The 16,913-nt window shown below is 42.7% G+C and overlaps 3 protein-coding genes across 3 annotated transcripts in view; 2 read left to right on the top strand and 1 right to left on the bottom strand.

Annotated features, from left to right (window-relative positions):
* The window catches only part of LOC112251047 (anoctamin-8-like), a 58,849-nt gene extending 51,751 nt beyond the window's left edge, over positions 1-7,098 (top strand). The window contains 4 exon segments of the mRNA XM_042321745.1: positions 497-628; positions 1,760-1,870; positions 2,205-2,366; positions 2,368-7,098. Of these exon segments, the coding sequence (XP_042177679.1) occupies positions 497-628; positions 1,760-1,870; positions 2,205-2,366; positions 2,368-2,907 (945 nt within the window). The 3' untranslated portion in view covers positions 2,908-7,098.
* Positions 7,099-9,994: 2,896 nt separating this feature from the next.
* LOC112251042 (DET1- and DDB1-associated protein 1) lies at positions 9,995-13,862 on the bottom strand. Its single transcript, XM_024421697.2, has 5 exons — positions 13,517-13,862; positions 12,047-12,127; positions 11,899-11,950; positions 11,665-11,726; positions 9,995-11,452 (listed from the first exon to the last, which is right to left on the bottom strand). Exons 1-5 carry the CDS (start codon positions 13,523-13,525, stop codon positions 11,348-11,350), a joined length of 309 nt encoding a protein of 102 aa, XP_024277465.1. The 5' UTR covers positions 13,526-13,862; the 3' UTR covers positions 9,995-11,347.
* Positions 13,239-16,913, top strand: part of LOC112251034 (protein ABHD8) — a 32,282-nt gene continuing 28,607 nt past the window's right edge. The window contains exon 1 of the mRNA XM_024421674.2: positions 13,239-13,507. The gene's annotated coding sequence lies outside the window, so the exon portion shown is untranslated. The remainder of the gene's footprint in view (positions 13,508-16,913) is intronic.

The raw sequence follows: 16,913 nt of genomic DNA, 5'->3' as shown, positions 1-16,913 counted from the left end.
GTGAGGGACACTGGCAGGACTGAGGGACAGGATGGTAGGACAGGGACAGTGACAAGGACTGAGGGACAGTGACAAGTAGGACTGAGGGACAGTGACAGGTAGGACTGAGTGACAGGTAGGACTGCGGGACGGACAGTGGAACGTAGGACTGAGGGACAGATAGTACTGAGCGACGGCACAGGTAGGACAGAGGGACAGGACGGTAGGGCTGAGGGACAATGACAAGGACAGGTTGGACTAAGGGACAGTGACAGGTAGGAATAAAGGACAGTCCTAAGACTGGCAGTGGGAACAGGGGACTGGTTATGGAAGGCCACAGTGTTCACGGGCTTTTGTTGCAGCCCAGCACTAATATTTCATAAACAGAGCCCTGTCCTTTAGTATAAACCTAATCATGAATTTACCCTGTGTAAGCTTTGAAAGCATGTGTTATACTGCATGTAAATACAGTAAGCCTGTCTTGTGTGTGTGTGTGTGTGTGTGTCTCTTTCTGCAGACAGCAATGGAAGCCATGGGTCTAATCGGCATCATAGTTAACTGTTACCTGATTGGTCAGTGTGGTCAGCTGCAGCGACTCTTCCCCTGGCTCAGCCCTGAGATGGCCATCATCTCCATTGTCATCCTCGAAGTACAGACTACTACAGTCACACACCTGACATCAGCTAATGCCTAGGCTTTAGCTCAGTTGGCTGATGGGGTTTTTGAGTCTCACTCTGTTTCAGTGTTGGCAGGGTTTAAATAGGGATTTTGTAGGAGGTAGACTAACTCTCAGCACTGATCCAGAGTCAGATTTGATTGACGTCTTCTAATAGTTGAGGGGAGGATATATGGCTGGTCAACTGATCTCAGAGCAGCTCAACCTCTCAAACTGACAGCAGCCCAGCAGGCCTTATAGACTTGTCTCTTTAAAAGTCACCTCGGGGGGCTGTGGTCATAGTAGCGTCTTCCAAGACACATTTCAAACGTTTATTATGACCTGCAGCTCCACCAATGCGTTTTGGCATCAAGCCGTCCTCAGTGTGCAGTATACTAGCAGGCTTTCAGATGAGATTAAAATTAAGTCAATATAATAAATATGACAAATATTTTGGAGACTGCTGGGCATGTCATTTGCAATTTCATATGAGCTTCCTCCTTTATTTAAATCTTTCGTAAGTAAAGATGTCAAAGTTGTTTTACATCCCAGAGAAGGGATTTTCGTTAGAATGGTATCTACCATGTTGAAGCTAGTCTTGCTCACTAGTCAGCAGCAGGTGTGTCTTAAGCCCCTATGAAAGCTTAGAAACAGGCAATACTATTTTGAAGCTAGCCACAGCTACCTCAATGAAATGTATCCTTCTCTGAGGCAGCTTTCAGCTATTCAACTAAGTGCCCATAGCAGTAAAAATGAGTAAGTGTGAAATGAGGCGGATCATTCCTGGCTACTTCTGTGGTTGTTGACAGGGCAGGTGGGTGGTGAGTGATGTGAACCCTACTCCTAGCCAGAGACTGTACGTACCTGTAAGAAAGCTCAAGTGTTACATGATCTCTGGACATCTCCACCACTCTGTCACACTCCCGGTGGTGAGGTATAAAGGGGAGGGAGTGGGGTGGACAGGATAGGACAGTCTCAACATGCTAAATAAACACAACACAGCACTGCAGCCAGTAAACAGCTCACAGGTAAACAGCTCTCTGGCTTGGGCCTGCTAACTCAAAAGGCCTGACCAGCCCGGTTTTTTAAATGTTATAACGTTCTCTCTTGCTCGCTCTCTCTCAGCACTTTGCCATCCTGCTGAAGTACATCATTCACGTAGCGATCCCAGATATCCCCAGCTGGGTAGGAGAGAAGATAGCAAAACTGGAGTACCAACGCAGGGAGGCCTTTAAGGTAAATTGTCCATGCCTGAATCACATTGGTGTTGTGAGGAGTTTATTGTATCAATCAATCAATAATCAATCAAATTGATTTAGAAAGCCATTTTTATATCACTAGTTGTCACAAAGTGACCCAGTAACCCAAAGTGATACAGTAACCCGGCCTAGAGCTCAAAGAGCAAGCAGAGGCACATTGGGTAGGAAAACTCCCCAGAAAAGAAACCATCCTCTTCTGGCTGTACCTGGTAGAGGTGAAGAGTGAATAGATAGTTTCTCGGTTCAGAGTGTGCACAGTTTTGTCAGACTGATTGTATGAGTTGTTGTAACGGTTGATTCTCTCCCTACAGAGGCACGAGCGGCAAGCACAGCAACACTATCAACAGCTACAGAGGAGGAAGAGAGAGGAGGAGGAGAGGCAGAGGCAGGCGGAGTATCAGGCTCGCAGGGAAAGGGAGAGAGATGAGGGGAAGGACTCCTCTGGGGGAGACCACCACGACAAGAGCCATAGGGGGAAGTCCCACACTGGGGGGTGGAGGGGGGGACAAGCCCAAGAGGCCCAGCTCCCTCTTGGCCAACAACAACGTGATGAAGCTCAAACAAATCATCCCCTTACAGAACAAGTTCTCCTCAAGCAGCGCGCGCTCCCCTCAGTCTCCCACCGGAAACGAACCCAAGCTCCCCGGGTTCCTTAGCTTCAAGTTCCTCAAGTCGCCCGAGAATAAGAAGGAAGCGGCAGCGACTGCTGCTGCAGTAGCGGCAGCCACGGCAACGAATAACACGATGTCTGCGACCGTCCCAAGTGGTAACCAGGAGTGGTCTCAGTCGCCAAGCAAGTCATTCAACCCTGGGAAACTGTTTAACTTTGGGAAGTCGGAGGGGGGCTCCTGTGTGAATGGGACCCAGTTACCCCGACCAGGAGAGGGGTCCCAGGTGTCTGACAAACAGCTCACCAAGTCTGACCTGAATGGGGTGACGGAAGAGAGACGTTCACCTGGAGGGGACGCAGGGGAGAACGAACACCACACAGACTCCCCGGACCGTAAAGTCTAGTCTCTCTTTGGAAAGAGATAATAAACTGCTGTGAGAACTTAACTTGATATATCTACTACAAGGAAAAAATAAGTGGGGTGAAAAGGCCAAGCCTCTCCATGCTGTCTGAGGTTGTGTATGTAGACACTGCCTAGAGGCTGTGAGGGGAATGGGCTGATGGTGTTGATGATGATAACATAACCCGTGCGCGCTTAGAGACACACACATACCTCACTTTTGTCTGCAATACATATAGACATGCATGAGCTGTGTTTCTAAAACTTTTTGGGGGAAAAAAGGGAGAGCAGTTTATCTTGATTTATTCTCATCTGAAAATTTAAATCATCTTGGTGGCCATCTTGCCACTGAAACATAATAGCCTGGTTTTGGGGAGAGAAGGAAAAACATTTATCAAAGGCATAATGAGACCTTTCGTAGTATCCACAATATGGTCGCCTGATCTCATACAAATTTTGAACTATGAAGGCCTATCAGCTTTTCTACTTAAACGAAGCGGCTTTGCTAGCCATGCAATATCAATCAGTGTTTAAAATTTGGGCAGTACTGCAAAACACGTGAAGTTCATTCTCATCAGCCTCATCTCCCATTTAAAGACATACATGAAGTGCTATGAGCTTTATTTACAAAGCAAAAAGAACCACCCGAGCTTAGTATATACCTCCCAAGAAAACAACAGGAATATCTGAAGTGTATGTCTGACAGTGAGAGTGGATGTTGTGAAAGACCGAGATGAAAGTTGTTTGATAAAAGACAACCAACACATACTGTCTCGTATCAGTATGTGTTCTAGGGAGAGAGGAAAAGAAAGAGAGGGAGAGAATGACAGTTGTTTTGACTGATGCCTGCCCAGGAAACTGAGAGTCCGATGAAGGAAGATGCCACAGGATGTTGACATGGATGTGTGTGTAGACTAGACAGTATACAGTATGTGCTATGGAGAGTTTAGGTTACTGTAGTCTACTGTGTGCCATTCTAATCTCTCCCCATTCAAGCCGGCAGAGAGACACATTATAGACAGTATACTAATCATGGCACTCCATTTCAACACAAAGATCTGACTAGATTAGTGAGATAGAAAAGAGAGAACATTTGCACTAAACCCCGAAGTACTGCACTGAGACAGCAGAGCTTGTTCTGCAGGTGTAAGGAAGGACCATACCAGCCTGGCTCATAACACAACCTAACATATGCAAACACTTGCTTTTTCTATCGCTAGTATTTTATACTGATGCTGTTGTTATTTCATCTGGATGGCTGATGATCCCAATCATTTGAGAGCTGACATATATTTTACTTCACCTTGTGTCTTTGGGGACATATGTCATTTGGGATGTTGCCAAAGCGGTACCTTTCTGGCATGTGAGAACATAGTTACATTTCTGGAGATGCCAGATTTCTATATTCCTTTTATAAGAAAATCCAAAGGGATTATTCAAACATCTTTATTTTCTATAATGTGGCCAGAGGATGGTGCCAAGAGAACAAGAAAGTGGTTTGTACGTCTCTAATTTAGAGTACGGTGGCATTGTCCTTGGATACTGATCAGCAGTCAGTTGTGTGTCCCCTACCCCTACTGTTAAATTTTGGATTTGGGGAAGTTAATCTAACATTAGATCTGTGCCTATAAACTCATAGTACATCCAGTCTTCTTCATTAAAGAGAAGAACCACTGCAATTCACAGCAGAGATTCAGCACAGAGACATGCAGTAAACTAACTTTGCACCTCCATGTCATCCTCTTTGGCCAGGATCTTTGCAATAATATAGTATTGGAGGGACATAGTGGCTCAGCCATATACACTAGTCTTCTACTGGTCCATGCCTTAGCCAACTGCATCTCTTGTTCCACCACCCAAATTTTTCGATCTCCTCCATCTTACCTGGCTTCTCAGTGTGGGTATTAACATCTCATCTCTCCTCTCTCCATCTGGGCTGAACCAGACACACAGCTGTCTCCCTTCTGAAATAGGAAACCTAATCTAAGGAAGCTTCCCTGGTTCACTGTACTTTTCATCTCTCTCTGTGCTTTAAATATGAGATGAGGTTACCTAAAATGCCTATCAAATATGAATTTTGGCAAAAACATGCATAAACTTTCATTTTGCATGGATTGCCTTGTTGTAATTATACAAGCTACAAAATAATGTCATGCTTCTGCAATGAAACTCAATATGGTATTTCAGCCTGGTCTCATAGACTAGACATAGTACATGTACATCCGGGACACTCAAGTTAGTATGATATATTATGTTTAGTATGGTGACTTATCTCATCATGGACAATTTATAGTTAATTAGCAACTTGAACTACTTACTACTTTTTAGCTACTTTGCAACTACTTAGCATGTTAGCTAACCTTTCCCCTAACCCTTTAGGCTAACCCTTCCCCTAATCTTAATCATTTTAGCAAACCCTAACGCTTTAACCTTAACCCCTAGCCTAGCTAATGTTAGACACCTAGCTAGAATTCGTAACATATACATTTAGCAAATTTGTAACATATTGGATGTTTTGCAAATTTGTAACATATAATACGAATTGTAATTTGTAACATATCATACAATGTTGGTGATGGACATCACAAATTAATACATATCATACGACATCATACTAAGTGGAGTTTCTTGGATTTATGTACAGAATGATAAGAAATGCTCTGAGACCAGGTTGAGTATTTTCATGCATATGATTGAAACAATGAGTATTGAGCTCTGACTGACTGAACTAGTAGTTACATGAGAATGTATTTGAGCTGAAAAGGCACTTCAAGGAAACAAAAAGAGCAGTTGTTTGACCTTATCATTACATTTCCCCCTCACTCTACAGCCATTAAGTAATTCTGTACAAATAACAAGGAAACCATTTGGTTACTATCATCGTCACCATACATTTGTGAATAATGCCAAATAACTAGGCCACGGATGACACATGATTTCAATTTTGTTCTCTTTTACTGCAGCTGCTTAGTCAGACACATTTGGAAGTGTTTGATTAGGTTTTCTGTCATAGACTATTGTTAGTAACAGTCATCCATGGTACACCTGCCTGCCGCAGCTCTGGAACCAGACTAGGTTGGTTTCTTTGTTTGTTTCACCTTTGATACAACCTGTATCTTCGTAGTTCTGAATGGCTTCCTCTATTTCCCTGATCTGAAAGAAATGGACAAGCTAAAGCAAATTCCCAGCAGGCAACTAACATGTTGCTTTTACCTGTCCGGTATTTTCAGATAAGTGCCGATGATGGAAAGGAGACGAGGAGCTCACCATCGAGATGCAGCCTGCCTTGGGTCAGCGGCCGTCCATGTCCTTTGGCCTCACTAAACACGTTGACCCTTTTATCAGACAGAGCTTCTTAGAAGTAGTGAAATGGTTCATGTCCGTATCAATGCAACTATACGTATTTTAAAACTGTAAGGAAGTACTCTGAAAGAGTTTACCTTTTGATGTTCTATCATTCCACTGCTTAGTTACAAATATTACAAGGGTTACGAGAAGAGAACTGAGGCCATGTTTAGACTTGACATTTGACTTGACAGTTCAGTTTAATATCCGATCAGAGTTCTGGATCATGGTATTACGAATGCGTCGTGTCTACACCTATATTTAAATGTGTCTACCGTGTCCGGATTCCCTTATCCCACGCTACATTCAAATGCCAGTATGCATTCTACAAATGGTGGAATAGGCCAAATATGATACCAACACAACAACTGATGGCAGTAGCTAACTAGCCAGCTAACCTTCTGTAGCTATCCAGCAAGCAACGCTAAAGGAATTGCAAACAGGTTAACTAGCTGGCGAGCATTTACGAGGCCAGCAAACACATTCCTTGCATGCTAGGAATGTATTTCCTCCAACTTTATAATGAAAAGGTCCCTCTCAGTCCCAAAACATATGTTTTCTGGAGACTTGTGGGAGGAGTGCTGTTGATGCCGTGAAGTGGAGGTGTACAGGTGTACTGTACAGCTACCAGTATGTAGAACCCTTCCCTTAAACCTCAACTAAATTTTAAAAAACTTATTCACAACAGCCTCACTGACAAGACATCATGTTCTCTTCCAATGTACCACTGTACAAAAAAAATCTTTATTTTCAAGAAAAATATAATACTGGGAAATGGGATTATTTATTTTATTTTGTCATATTTTTTGTAAGATTTGAAAATAGATAATAAAACAAATGTAAACTGAAATGTTCATTTCTTTCTTCCCTGAAACATGAAAGTATGAAACAAATGTACATTTACATTGTTTCAATTACATAACGGAAACAACTTTTAAAAAATGTGTATTATAATTTTTGGGTACTTTTTACTCATTTTTCTCCAATTTTTGAGATATCCAAGTGGTAGTTACAGTCTTGTCCCATCGCCGAGAGGCGAAGGTCGAAAGCCATGCATTCTCGAAGCATGACCCTGTCAAGCCGCACTGCTACTTTTGCTCGCTTTTAACCCGGAAGCCAGCCGTACCAATGTGTCAGAGGAAACACCTACAGCTTGCTACCGAAGTCAGCGTGCATGCGCCCGGCCTGCCACAAGAAGTTGCTAGAGCGCGTGCTATAGAGCGCGATGGGACAAGGACATCCCGGCTGGCCAAACCCTCCCCTAACACGTACAACTGTGTGCCAATTGTGCGCCACCTCATAGATCTCCCGGTCATGGCCAGCTGCGACACAGGCTGGGATTGAACCCTGGTCTGTAGAGATGCCTTAAGCACTGCAATGTCTTAGTTTCCAGCAGCGGTCTACTTTTAAATCTTTTTTTTTTTTTGAGCGAAGCTGAAAAGAACATTTGACCTACATAGATAGGTTAGTTGTTTCGACACATACGCATCTATGGGGCAAAACAGACGGGGTTGGCTTAGACTGTTGACAAGTAAACTATATTTAATCTCAATGTTTATTGAAAACAAATACATTCGCACAATGAGCACTTGTCTCTCAAATACATATTTACAGTTGTTGGTTCGCTAGCTAGCAAATCTTTGCCATATAGGCATAGACATCAGTCAAAACAAGACATGGCTTCAATAACAAGATATGAACTGAAACAAGCCACCTACGATCCCCCACAAGGCAGCTTCTTTTCATTGTTGCAATTTTTCTGACTTTTCAGAATCATAACGTGCACCTTCCGGCCACATCGATGTGCGCCCATAATTTTCATGATGTTGTCAGCCAACCCATCTATACACAATAAAACAGGGCAAGGCGTAGCATGTGTATTGAGAACAGTTTAGTAGAAGCATAACATTATGCTTCAAAGTCAGAGGATGGCAAGTAGACCTACAGAAGGAACATCACTGACAACCGTCAACTCACTTCGATTGCAGCATCTGGAAAATATATTTGCAGTGATTTTGTTGAGCAGTGTAAATATTAACATAGGTCTGGGGCCTGTTCTGAAGGGTGCAACGTTACAGAAAATGTATTATATAGAGCAGATTAGAGGTTGACCGATTATGATTTTTCAACACAGATACTGATTATTGGAGGACCAAAAAAAGCAGATGGCGATTAATCAACCCATTTTATTAGGTTGTAGTTATAGGAATTATGATGTGTCGACTATTTCTCTCTATACCATTTGTATTTCATATATCTTTGACTATTGGATGTTCTTATAGGCACTTTAGTATTGCCAGCCTAATCTCGGGAGTTGATAGGCTTGAAGTCATAAACAGAGCTGTGCATCAAGCATTGCTAAGAGCAGCTGGCAAACGCAGTAAAGTGCTGTTTGAATGAATGCTTACGAGTCTGCTGCTGCCTTCCACCACTCAGTCAGACTGCTCTATCAAATATAAAATCATAGACTTATAATATAATAAACACAGAAATACGAGCCTTTGGTCATTAATATGGTCAAATCCGGAAACTATAATTTTGAGGGAAAAAAAAGTTTATTCTTTCAGTGAAATACGGAACCGTCTGTATTTTATTGAATGGGTGGCAACCCTGAGTCTAAATATTTCTGTTACATTGCACAACCGTCAATGTCTATGTAAGGTTCTGGCAAATTAGCTCACAGTTCACATGGAGCTGCGGCCCAAACTGTTGCATATACCTGGACTCAGCTTGCACTGAACGCAAGAGAAGTGACACAATTTCCCTAGTTAATATTGCCTGCTAACATGAATTTCTTAACTAAATATGCAGGTTTAAAAATATATACTTCTGTGTATTGATTTTAAGAAAGGCATTGCTGTTCATGGTTAGGTACATTTGTGCAACGATAGTGCTTTTTTTCATGAATGTGCTTTTGTTAAATCACCCTTTTGGCGAAGTTGAAGTAGGCTGTGATTCGATGATAAATTAACAGGCAACACATTGATTATATGCAACGCAGGACAAGCTAGTTAAACTAGTAATATCATCAACCATGTGTAGTTAACTAGTGATTATGTGAAGATTGTTTTTTATTAGATAAGTTTAATGCTAACTAGCAACTAGGTCCTTTTGACGCGCTGCACTCATGTAATAGGTGGTCAGCCTGCCACGCAGTTTCCTCATGGATTGCAATGTAATTGGCCATAATCGGCATCCAAAAAGGCCAATTACCGAATGTTATGAAAACTTGAAATCGGCCCTAATCAATCGGCCATGCCGATAAATCGGTCGACCTCCAGAGCAGATATTAATCATGTCATCTCTTTTCATTACTATTTTATCTTCAATGTTGTGAATGTACACCAGTGCTAGTACCAACTAAATCTCTGGAACAAGGCAGGATGGCGACTGCACCTATTTTAGCGTTCCACGGCAAGTGGTCTGTTACATATCATACCATCTTTATTCCCTTATCCTCTTCTCCACACAACTTCCCCCCCAGCTCGGGAAGTTTGACGTTTTTTCTTCTTCAAGATCAAACATTTGGGTAGCAGTGCTTCTCTTAACATTTAATAACAGCATCTAGTATAATATCCATGTAGCTACGTGTATTCATTTTTACAAAAAGGCAGATTCAAAGTAATTTATTTTGATAAATATCAAGCCAAGACCTTAATATCTAACAGCTGGCACTGGTTATTATATTTACATACAAGTTGCAGTCTTCACATTTTGCTATATAAAAATAAAATAAAAAGACAACACAGGACTACATTTGTTTATTTTTCAACCGATCTACAAGGTGGAGAAAAAAAATCCCATTTCATTCCTTTTTAGATTTAATTCTAAGGCAGCAAAAATGTGAAGAATGTGCAAGGGGTGTGTACTTTCAGGAGGCACTGTAGGTCTTCATACTGAATACAACTTTCTCTCTTCCCCTCAATTGATGTAGGCTACTATTCTTTGTTCTACCGGTGCTATAACGTTTGAGTTTAAAATACCTAATGGGTCCATCAATTGCAGTATAAACAAATTGAAAAGCAATTCTAGCAAACTGAGTAGTCAACACCTGTGACTAAAACAATTTGGCATGACATATTATCATTTTTGTTTAACAGGGATACTTTGCCAGAAAGCAGCAAAAATTCAAACTAAGCGAGTATACTATTGAGTCACTTGTCATCCAGGCTGAATCACATCCAGTCGTGATTGGGAGTCCCATAGGGCGGCGCACAATTGTCCCAGCATCGTCCAGGTTTGGCCATCATTGTAAATAAGAATTTGTTCTTAACTGACTTGTCCTAGTTAACATCTCAGAACTAAAATTGACAGTAAAACAAAGCAGCAAACTTCAAACACAAACAAATCCAGAGCAGAATGGAAGATAATGCACGTTGAACATTAAGTCCAGGGGGAGGGTTCTTCCCAATGATGTGTATAAACCCTGGATGACTGACAGGGGGCACTGTATTGAAGCCTCAGCACAGCCATCTTGGTAATCCTCCATTGTAAAAAAAAAAAAAAAGATTGTGGAAGGCACATTCGTTTTTGACACAGTCTATTAGACACTAATACATACTTTTAAATTATATTATGTGAGCTGAACATTAAATGTTTATATTTTTTTGTGAGTACTAGGGTTACTGTAAAATGAAATGCATGTAATTTTGTTCTTCAAACATTTAATTGAAATACTGTTGAATTCCATGAATTCCTACGGCGGACTGCTCCTACTGGAGAGTGCCAATATGGCCGACCAGTGGCTTCAAAGCCTCTCAACGGCCAATACATTGCATCATCAAACCAGAGTTTATATACATCCTCGGGTCCTCCCCTGCTGTGGCAGGCAGAAGTTCAGTGTATTGGGTCTGTAAACTGTGTGGAAAGATGTTGCAGCGCCCCATGTGGTCAGGGCTTGCGAGTGAAGCTGAAAACAGGGCACTAGACAAGGCAGGAAACTCTTTGAAGGTAACAAAAAAAAAAAGCCACTTTTTTTCATTTTCCCAAACCAGGGTGAACATTTTCTCAGGTTGTTTGTCAAAGTGTGAGTGTCTCGTATGTCTTTATAGTCATGTCTGTTGTGTGCCTGTACTTCCTCCAGATGCACACACACACTCCTAAGAGTCCTCGTTCATCTCTTGGCTATCTGTCCTTGCAATTTTGTGTGGAGGTGCTGGACTCCCTCCCTCTCCTTGATCCTGTTCCCTCTTCTTCGCTGCATTCTGTTCAACAGAGGAGGACAATCAGTGCTTTCACTCACCTGATTGACAACCTCCTCTACAAAGTTGATGTTCCAGTTTCAGAGTGAGCATTGCTGACCATGCTTTAAGCAGTTCCTGGTCTGTTACAGGTCACATCTGTTACTCTTGCATGACACCTTGCTATTCATAAATGTATCTATTCATTCAGGAATGGGAAGCCCCCGCCAACTCACCTTTTTGTCCCACTGTTGGTGAAGGTAGCGAAGGAGGATATTTGTTTTCTCCGTGACAATGACTAGGAAGTAAAAGAAATCCATTTATGAGGAATAATTTAGTTGTTTTGGGAGGGGAAATGGCTTGAGTTTAAAATACATTTTTACATTTCTAGCAGTACATATTTCCCAAGACAAAGAAAATAAACACCATCGATGAAGTATGTGCTCTCCAGTAAGGATGAAGGAACTTACTCTGTTCTGAGGGGTACTCGCATGTCGGGAGGTACACGGATGGTCTTCGGTTCTGTAAAAAGTGATTTAAAATCGTTTCAGGTGGAGCAAGACTGATGATGTTCATCTGTCATATTACAAATGTTCTGATAGATGAGTAAGTGCTCACCGATGCTTTGCACACAGGGTCTGCATGGAACAGGCTGAAATTGTTCTTGTTGTAAACAGGGAGACCCTTTAAGAAATCTGCCTGTAGAAAAATATGATTCAGTATGTGTTGTGTAGCTAAGCAAAGGTGTAGACTACATCTAATAGTTGCCAATTTTGCAGAGCGTCATCCTAGTCCTGTAGTTCATGGGTGACCAAGCCTCTTGCCCTGCAAGATTCTGTACCATCCCTTGCCTTATCTATGATGTCCGGTTTTAGGTTAGCTAAGTACCTCCTCCACATTGAAATTAAATTGGCACATGAGCATTAGCGCCGAGGTGGTTGTATTTTTAATTAAAGTTTTATTAAAAAGAAACAGCGAAAGGCACGCAACAGAGGACAAACATGGGTACATTTAAGTATCGACACAGAGTGACTCGAAGGAATCAGAGGTTAAAATGTTTTTTTAAACTCTAGTCTGCGCTCAACTCAGTGGAGGAGTTGGGGTACATGGCTAGTTTAGGTTGACATCTAGTTAGTTCAATATGAAGGATTCTTTACTGCCCCTTTGACAGCAGTTGGTTCAAACTACAGAGAAGCAAAGGACTGTATGTTCTGGAATAAGTGAGCTCCAAGACACCATTCGGTGGGTGGGGTACACCTCTGCTCAAAACCGGGGCTGATGCCATGTGGCTGACACCCTGGGCGTTCCCTGTCATATGGTCGAAACAAGTGGAGGATTCTATCTGGCTTGCTGGCTGGCAGGTGAGATACAAGCAAAGATTTGTATAACTAAAACAAGATAGGCTGTGGTCTGTCGTTTCAAATGGGAACAAATGAGCCATAGTGGGCAGAACAAGCAAGGGGGGAAGACCCAAAAGCACGACATAGCGAGATCCAATTGGCGTGTTCTAGCAACATTTGCATATTTCCGTTGGGGAACGCCTACTCAAATGCGCGTGTACAATAACTCGAGACGCCTTTGCACCCCGTCTAAACGCAAATTTAAAATAAATAAACAAAACTTTGTAAAAGGGTAAAGTCTACAAAAAAGCCCACTGTTTGCAACAGACCTTTGTTTTGGTTACAGAAAACTATTGAGATCAAATGTTTCATCGATTAGTATATTAACAGAATGTCGGCCAAAATCCATCTCGTTCCATCTTCTCCCACTGCCGGACACTGGGCTTCCTCTCACTACCATATTTGATAGTGAGTGGAAACGCCAACCGGATGCTTCACATTTATCCATCTGGTGAAATATCTGTCTCATTGTTATGTGATACAAGCTAACTAAGTATTTAATGGCAACACATGAACGTTACCAATAAGACAGAAAGCGAGCAGGCTACTTCAGATCATACAATGAAATAACTGAAAAATGAACAGCCATATGATGAGATCACTGAACTGACATTAGCTAACGTTGTCTTGCTAAGCTGCCAGCTAGGTGGTTGCTTTCTCTTCGCAAAACGTTTTGCCGGTAAGTTACCTTGTCCATGATGTTCCCTTTTTGTGTCGCAAGATGAAACGCAGACTGAGCTTTGCACAATATCTTGCAGCTGGATAGATAATGTGGCAGGTAGCTAGGTAAAGTTAATGGACTGTTTTATCAAGCCAGCGAACGTTAGACTGCTGTTTTAGCTAGTTAGATTGCTACCTTCTCTCCAGCCTACTAGCCAATGTTTATGAAATCCTCCACAGTCACTTGTTATTTGAAGCACGCTGTTGTATACATTCTTGCGTCCAACTTTATCTTCTGTAATCATGAAAAACCGCAAGTACGGTGAGGCACTTCTTCGACTAGGTTTAACTGCGGTTGGCATCCAATAAATGTTTGCATTACCGCCACCTACTAGATTGGAGTATAACTCCCTTATACTTTGCTTTAAAAAAAACTATACCAACACTTGTAACTCTTCTGATATCAAATCTCGCACACCCAAATACTTCTCTGCAGCTGCCACCACAACCCAATTTTCTGTGACTTACCTTCCATCCCTGCAGTACAGTTGATAACCATTGCTATAAATCCAATCTTACTGAAACATATATCACTTGTTGGCCTATCCCTCTGTGCTGGTACATACAGTATACACTACAAACACCACTCCTCTCAGGATCCCTCCCTCTTGACCCATCTTCCTCTACTTTCTTCACTACCTCAGCATATGCTGCACTATTTTAACTCTGTAAACCTCAACCTGCCTCTCTCTTACAGGACATTTCTGATCCTCAGCTCCATGGGCACCCCTACAACGAACACATACCACTACTTTCCCCAATGCTACACATTCCTTTGTCTCATGCCCTTCTGCACACTTCTCACACCTAGGAACCTCCCTCCTACACACTGCTGCCACATGCCCATAAGCTTGACACCTGTAACAATAAAATGTATTCGGCATAATAGCTCGAACATGATAAATTATAAATCCTAACATCACTTTGTCGGCCAGACTCCACATCAAAATTCAAAAGAACAGACAATAATTCTTCTGTTTCACCACTCATGCCACCCGCAAACACCGGGAATCTTCCCCTTCAGTTGGTCAACCTTTACATTTACTGCTACCCCAGTAATCACTCCTTTCAATGGCGCTCTTTTCGAGAGCAAAACCATTCACATTTCTTGCCCCCATTCTTTTAACCAGGAGCGCCTACTCCCTCTGACCAGCAGGAACACTAACAATTATCACAAGACCACTTCTGGTTACCCTCACCAATTCAACAGCACCCAACTCTGTTTTCACCCACCCTGAAATCACAAATGGATTAGCTAAAAGGCAAGGGTCCACTTTTTCTAAACATTACTCCTACTGTCACAGACTCATCTTTATCCTGACCTTCGGTGCAAGCCTCGGGCTCCGCTAACATCCAACCACTACTGCCTCCTTCCAGCTGCCTGGTAGTTTCCCCTCCTCCTACACTCTGTTGTACAACAACAATACCTTATCCAGTGCTTCATCACAAAAATGGGCCAAAATAACATAGCACACCTCATCTTTCCCAGGTGACGTTAACCGAAGCTTATCTATTATCCTTTTCATCTCTGCCATAGTAAATGGTGCATTCAACACATAATTTACGTCATCCCTCCTTTCTAGCACTCCAGGGTGCTCCTCTCTTTCTCTCTCTCCCCCTCCGCCCCTCCTGACAAATTTGCAGAGCTATGCACTTGGACAAACCATTTGGCCATCATCTCTGCCTTTTCCTCACCTGTTACTGCCACATCCTTCCCACGTGTCAACACTGGATAACCCCACTCCCTTCTGACCCCACTCATCCTCTTAATCATCCCCTTCCAATGGTGTCACAGAACCAACGCCAGCATGACCCCTTTGCCTGATTGATAGTTCTCCTCACCAGGGCCTGGGCCTGCTTATACTGAATCAGATGTTGGAAGTTATTTGTCCCTTTCTGTGCTCTAAATGCCCTGTTCCTACTCCTCATCATTGCCCCACACTTCTCTGTCCACTATGGGACTGCTTTCCTCCTCCTCCCTGAACTCTCCTCCCTGAAGTGTAGCCTCAGTAGCTGCCCCCACTAATGCTGTTCTCACCAAGTTATTCATTCTGTCCACATCCCCTCTCTTATCCACCTGAGTAATCACCTGCTCACTCAGCTCCTGAAACGGATCCCACTTTGTCCTTCCAAACACCCACCTGCCTACCCCATCCACTGACACCTCTGCCTCCCTCCGGCCAACTGTGCATACTATGAGGTAATGATCACTCCCTACTGTCGACTCCTCCCATACCTCCCACTCACAGATTCCTGCCATCGCACTAGATACCAGAGTGAGGTCCAAGGCAGACTCTTTCCCTCTGGCTACATAGATACTGGTCCCTCGGCCATAATTCAGGCACACCATATTTTTAATTACTATCAGATTTTCCATCACTTGGCCATTTCCATCCATTAAAATCCCCACACCACATCACCTTATTTCAATTCTGGCCCTCCACCCTCTCCAGCACTTCCCAGTCCAATATCTGACAAGGATTATAGTAGTTCACTACCACTAGCCCCTTCCTCGCAGTCTCAACCACACCTTTACCACCACACATTCCTGTTCAATACCTTTGCCACCTTAATAAAGTCCTTGCTTTATGAAGGTGGCTCACCCCCCCATATCTGTCCCTAGAAACCACTACATATCCCTCCACAGTCAGACTGAGACATGTTTCCTGTCACATACACATGGTTAGCAGATGTTAATGCGAGTGTAGCGTAATGCTTGTGCTTCTAGTTCAGATAGGGCATTAATATCTAACAAGTAATCTAATAAATTCACAAAGACTATCTTATACACACAAATGTAAAGAAAAAGATAAGAAAATGTACATGTAAATATATGGATGTGCGGTATAGGCAAGATGCAGTGCGGCCGTGCGGCGTAGGCAAGATGCAGTAGATGGTATAGAATACAGTATATATGTAGGATATGTAGACGTTATTTAAAGTGACTAGTGATACCTTTTATTAAATCAATTTATAACATTTATTAAGTTGGCCAGAGATTTGAGTCTGTATGTTGTCAGCAGCTACTCTCTTAGTGATGCCTATTTAACAGTCTGATGGCCTTGATATAGAAGCTGTTTTTCCGTCTCTCTGTTCCAGCTTTGATGCAACTGTACTGACCTCGCCTTCTGGATGATTGCGGGGTAAACAGGCAGTGGCTCGGGTGGTTGTTGTTCTTGATCTTTTTGACCTTCCTGTGACATCGGGTGCTGTAGGTGTCCTGGAGGGCAGGTAGTTTGCCCCCGGTGATGCGTTGTGCAGACCGCATCACCCTCTGGAGAGCCTTGCAGTTGTGTGCGGTGCAGTTTCCGTACCAGGTGGTGATACAGCCTGACAGGATGCTCTCGATTGTGCATCTGTAAAAG

The sequence above is a fragment of the Oncorhynchus tshawytscha genome, linkage group LG01 (assembly GCF_018296145.1).
Source record: "Oncorhynchus tshawytscha isolate Ot180627B linkage group LG01, Otsh_v2.0, whole genome shotgun sequence".
Classification (NCBI taxonomy): Eukaryota; Metazoa; Chordata; class Actinopteri; order Salmoniformes; family Salmonidae; genus Oncorhynchus; species Oncorhynchus tshawytscha.
This window is presented reverse-complemented; position numbering and strand designations above follow the sequence as displayed.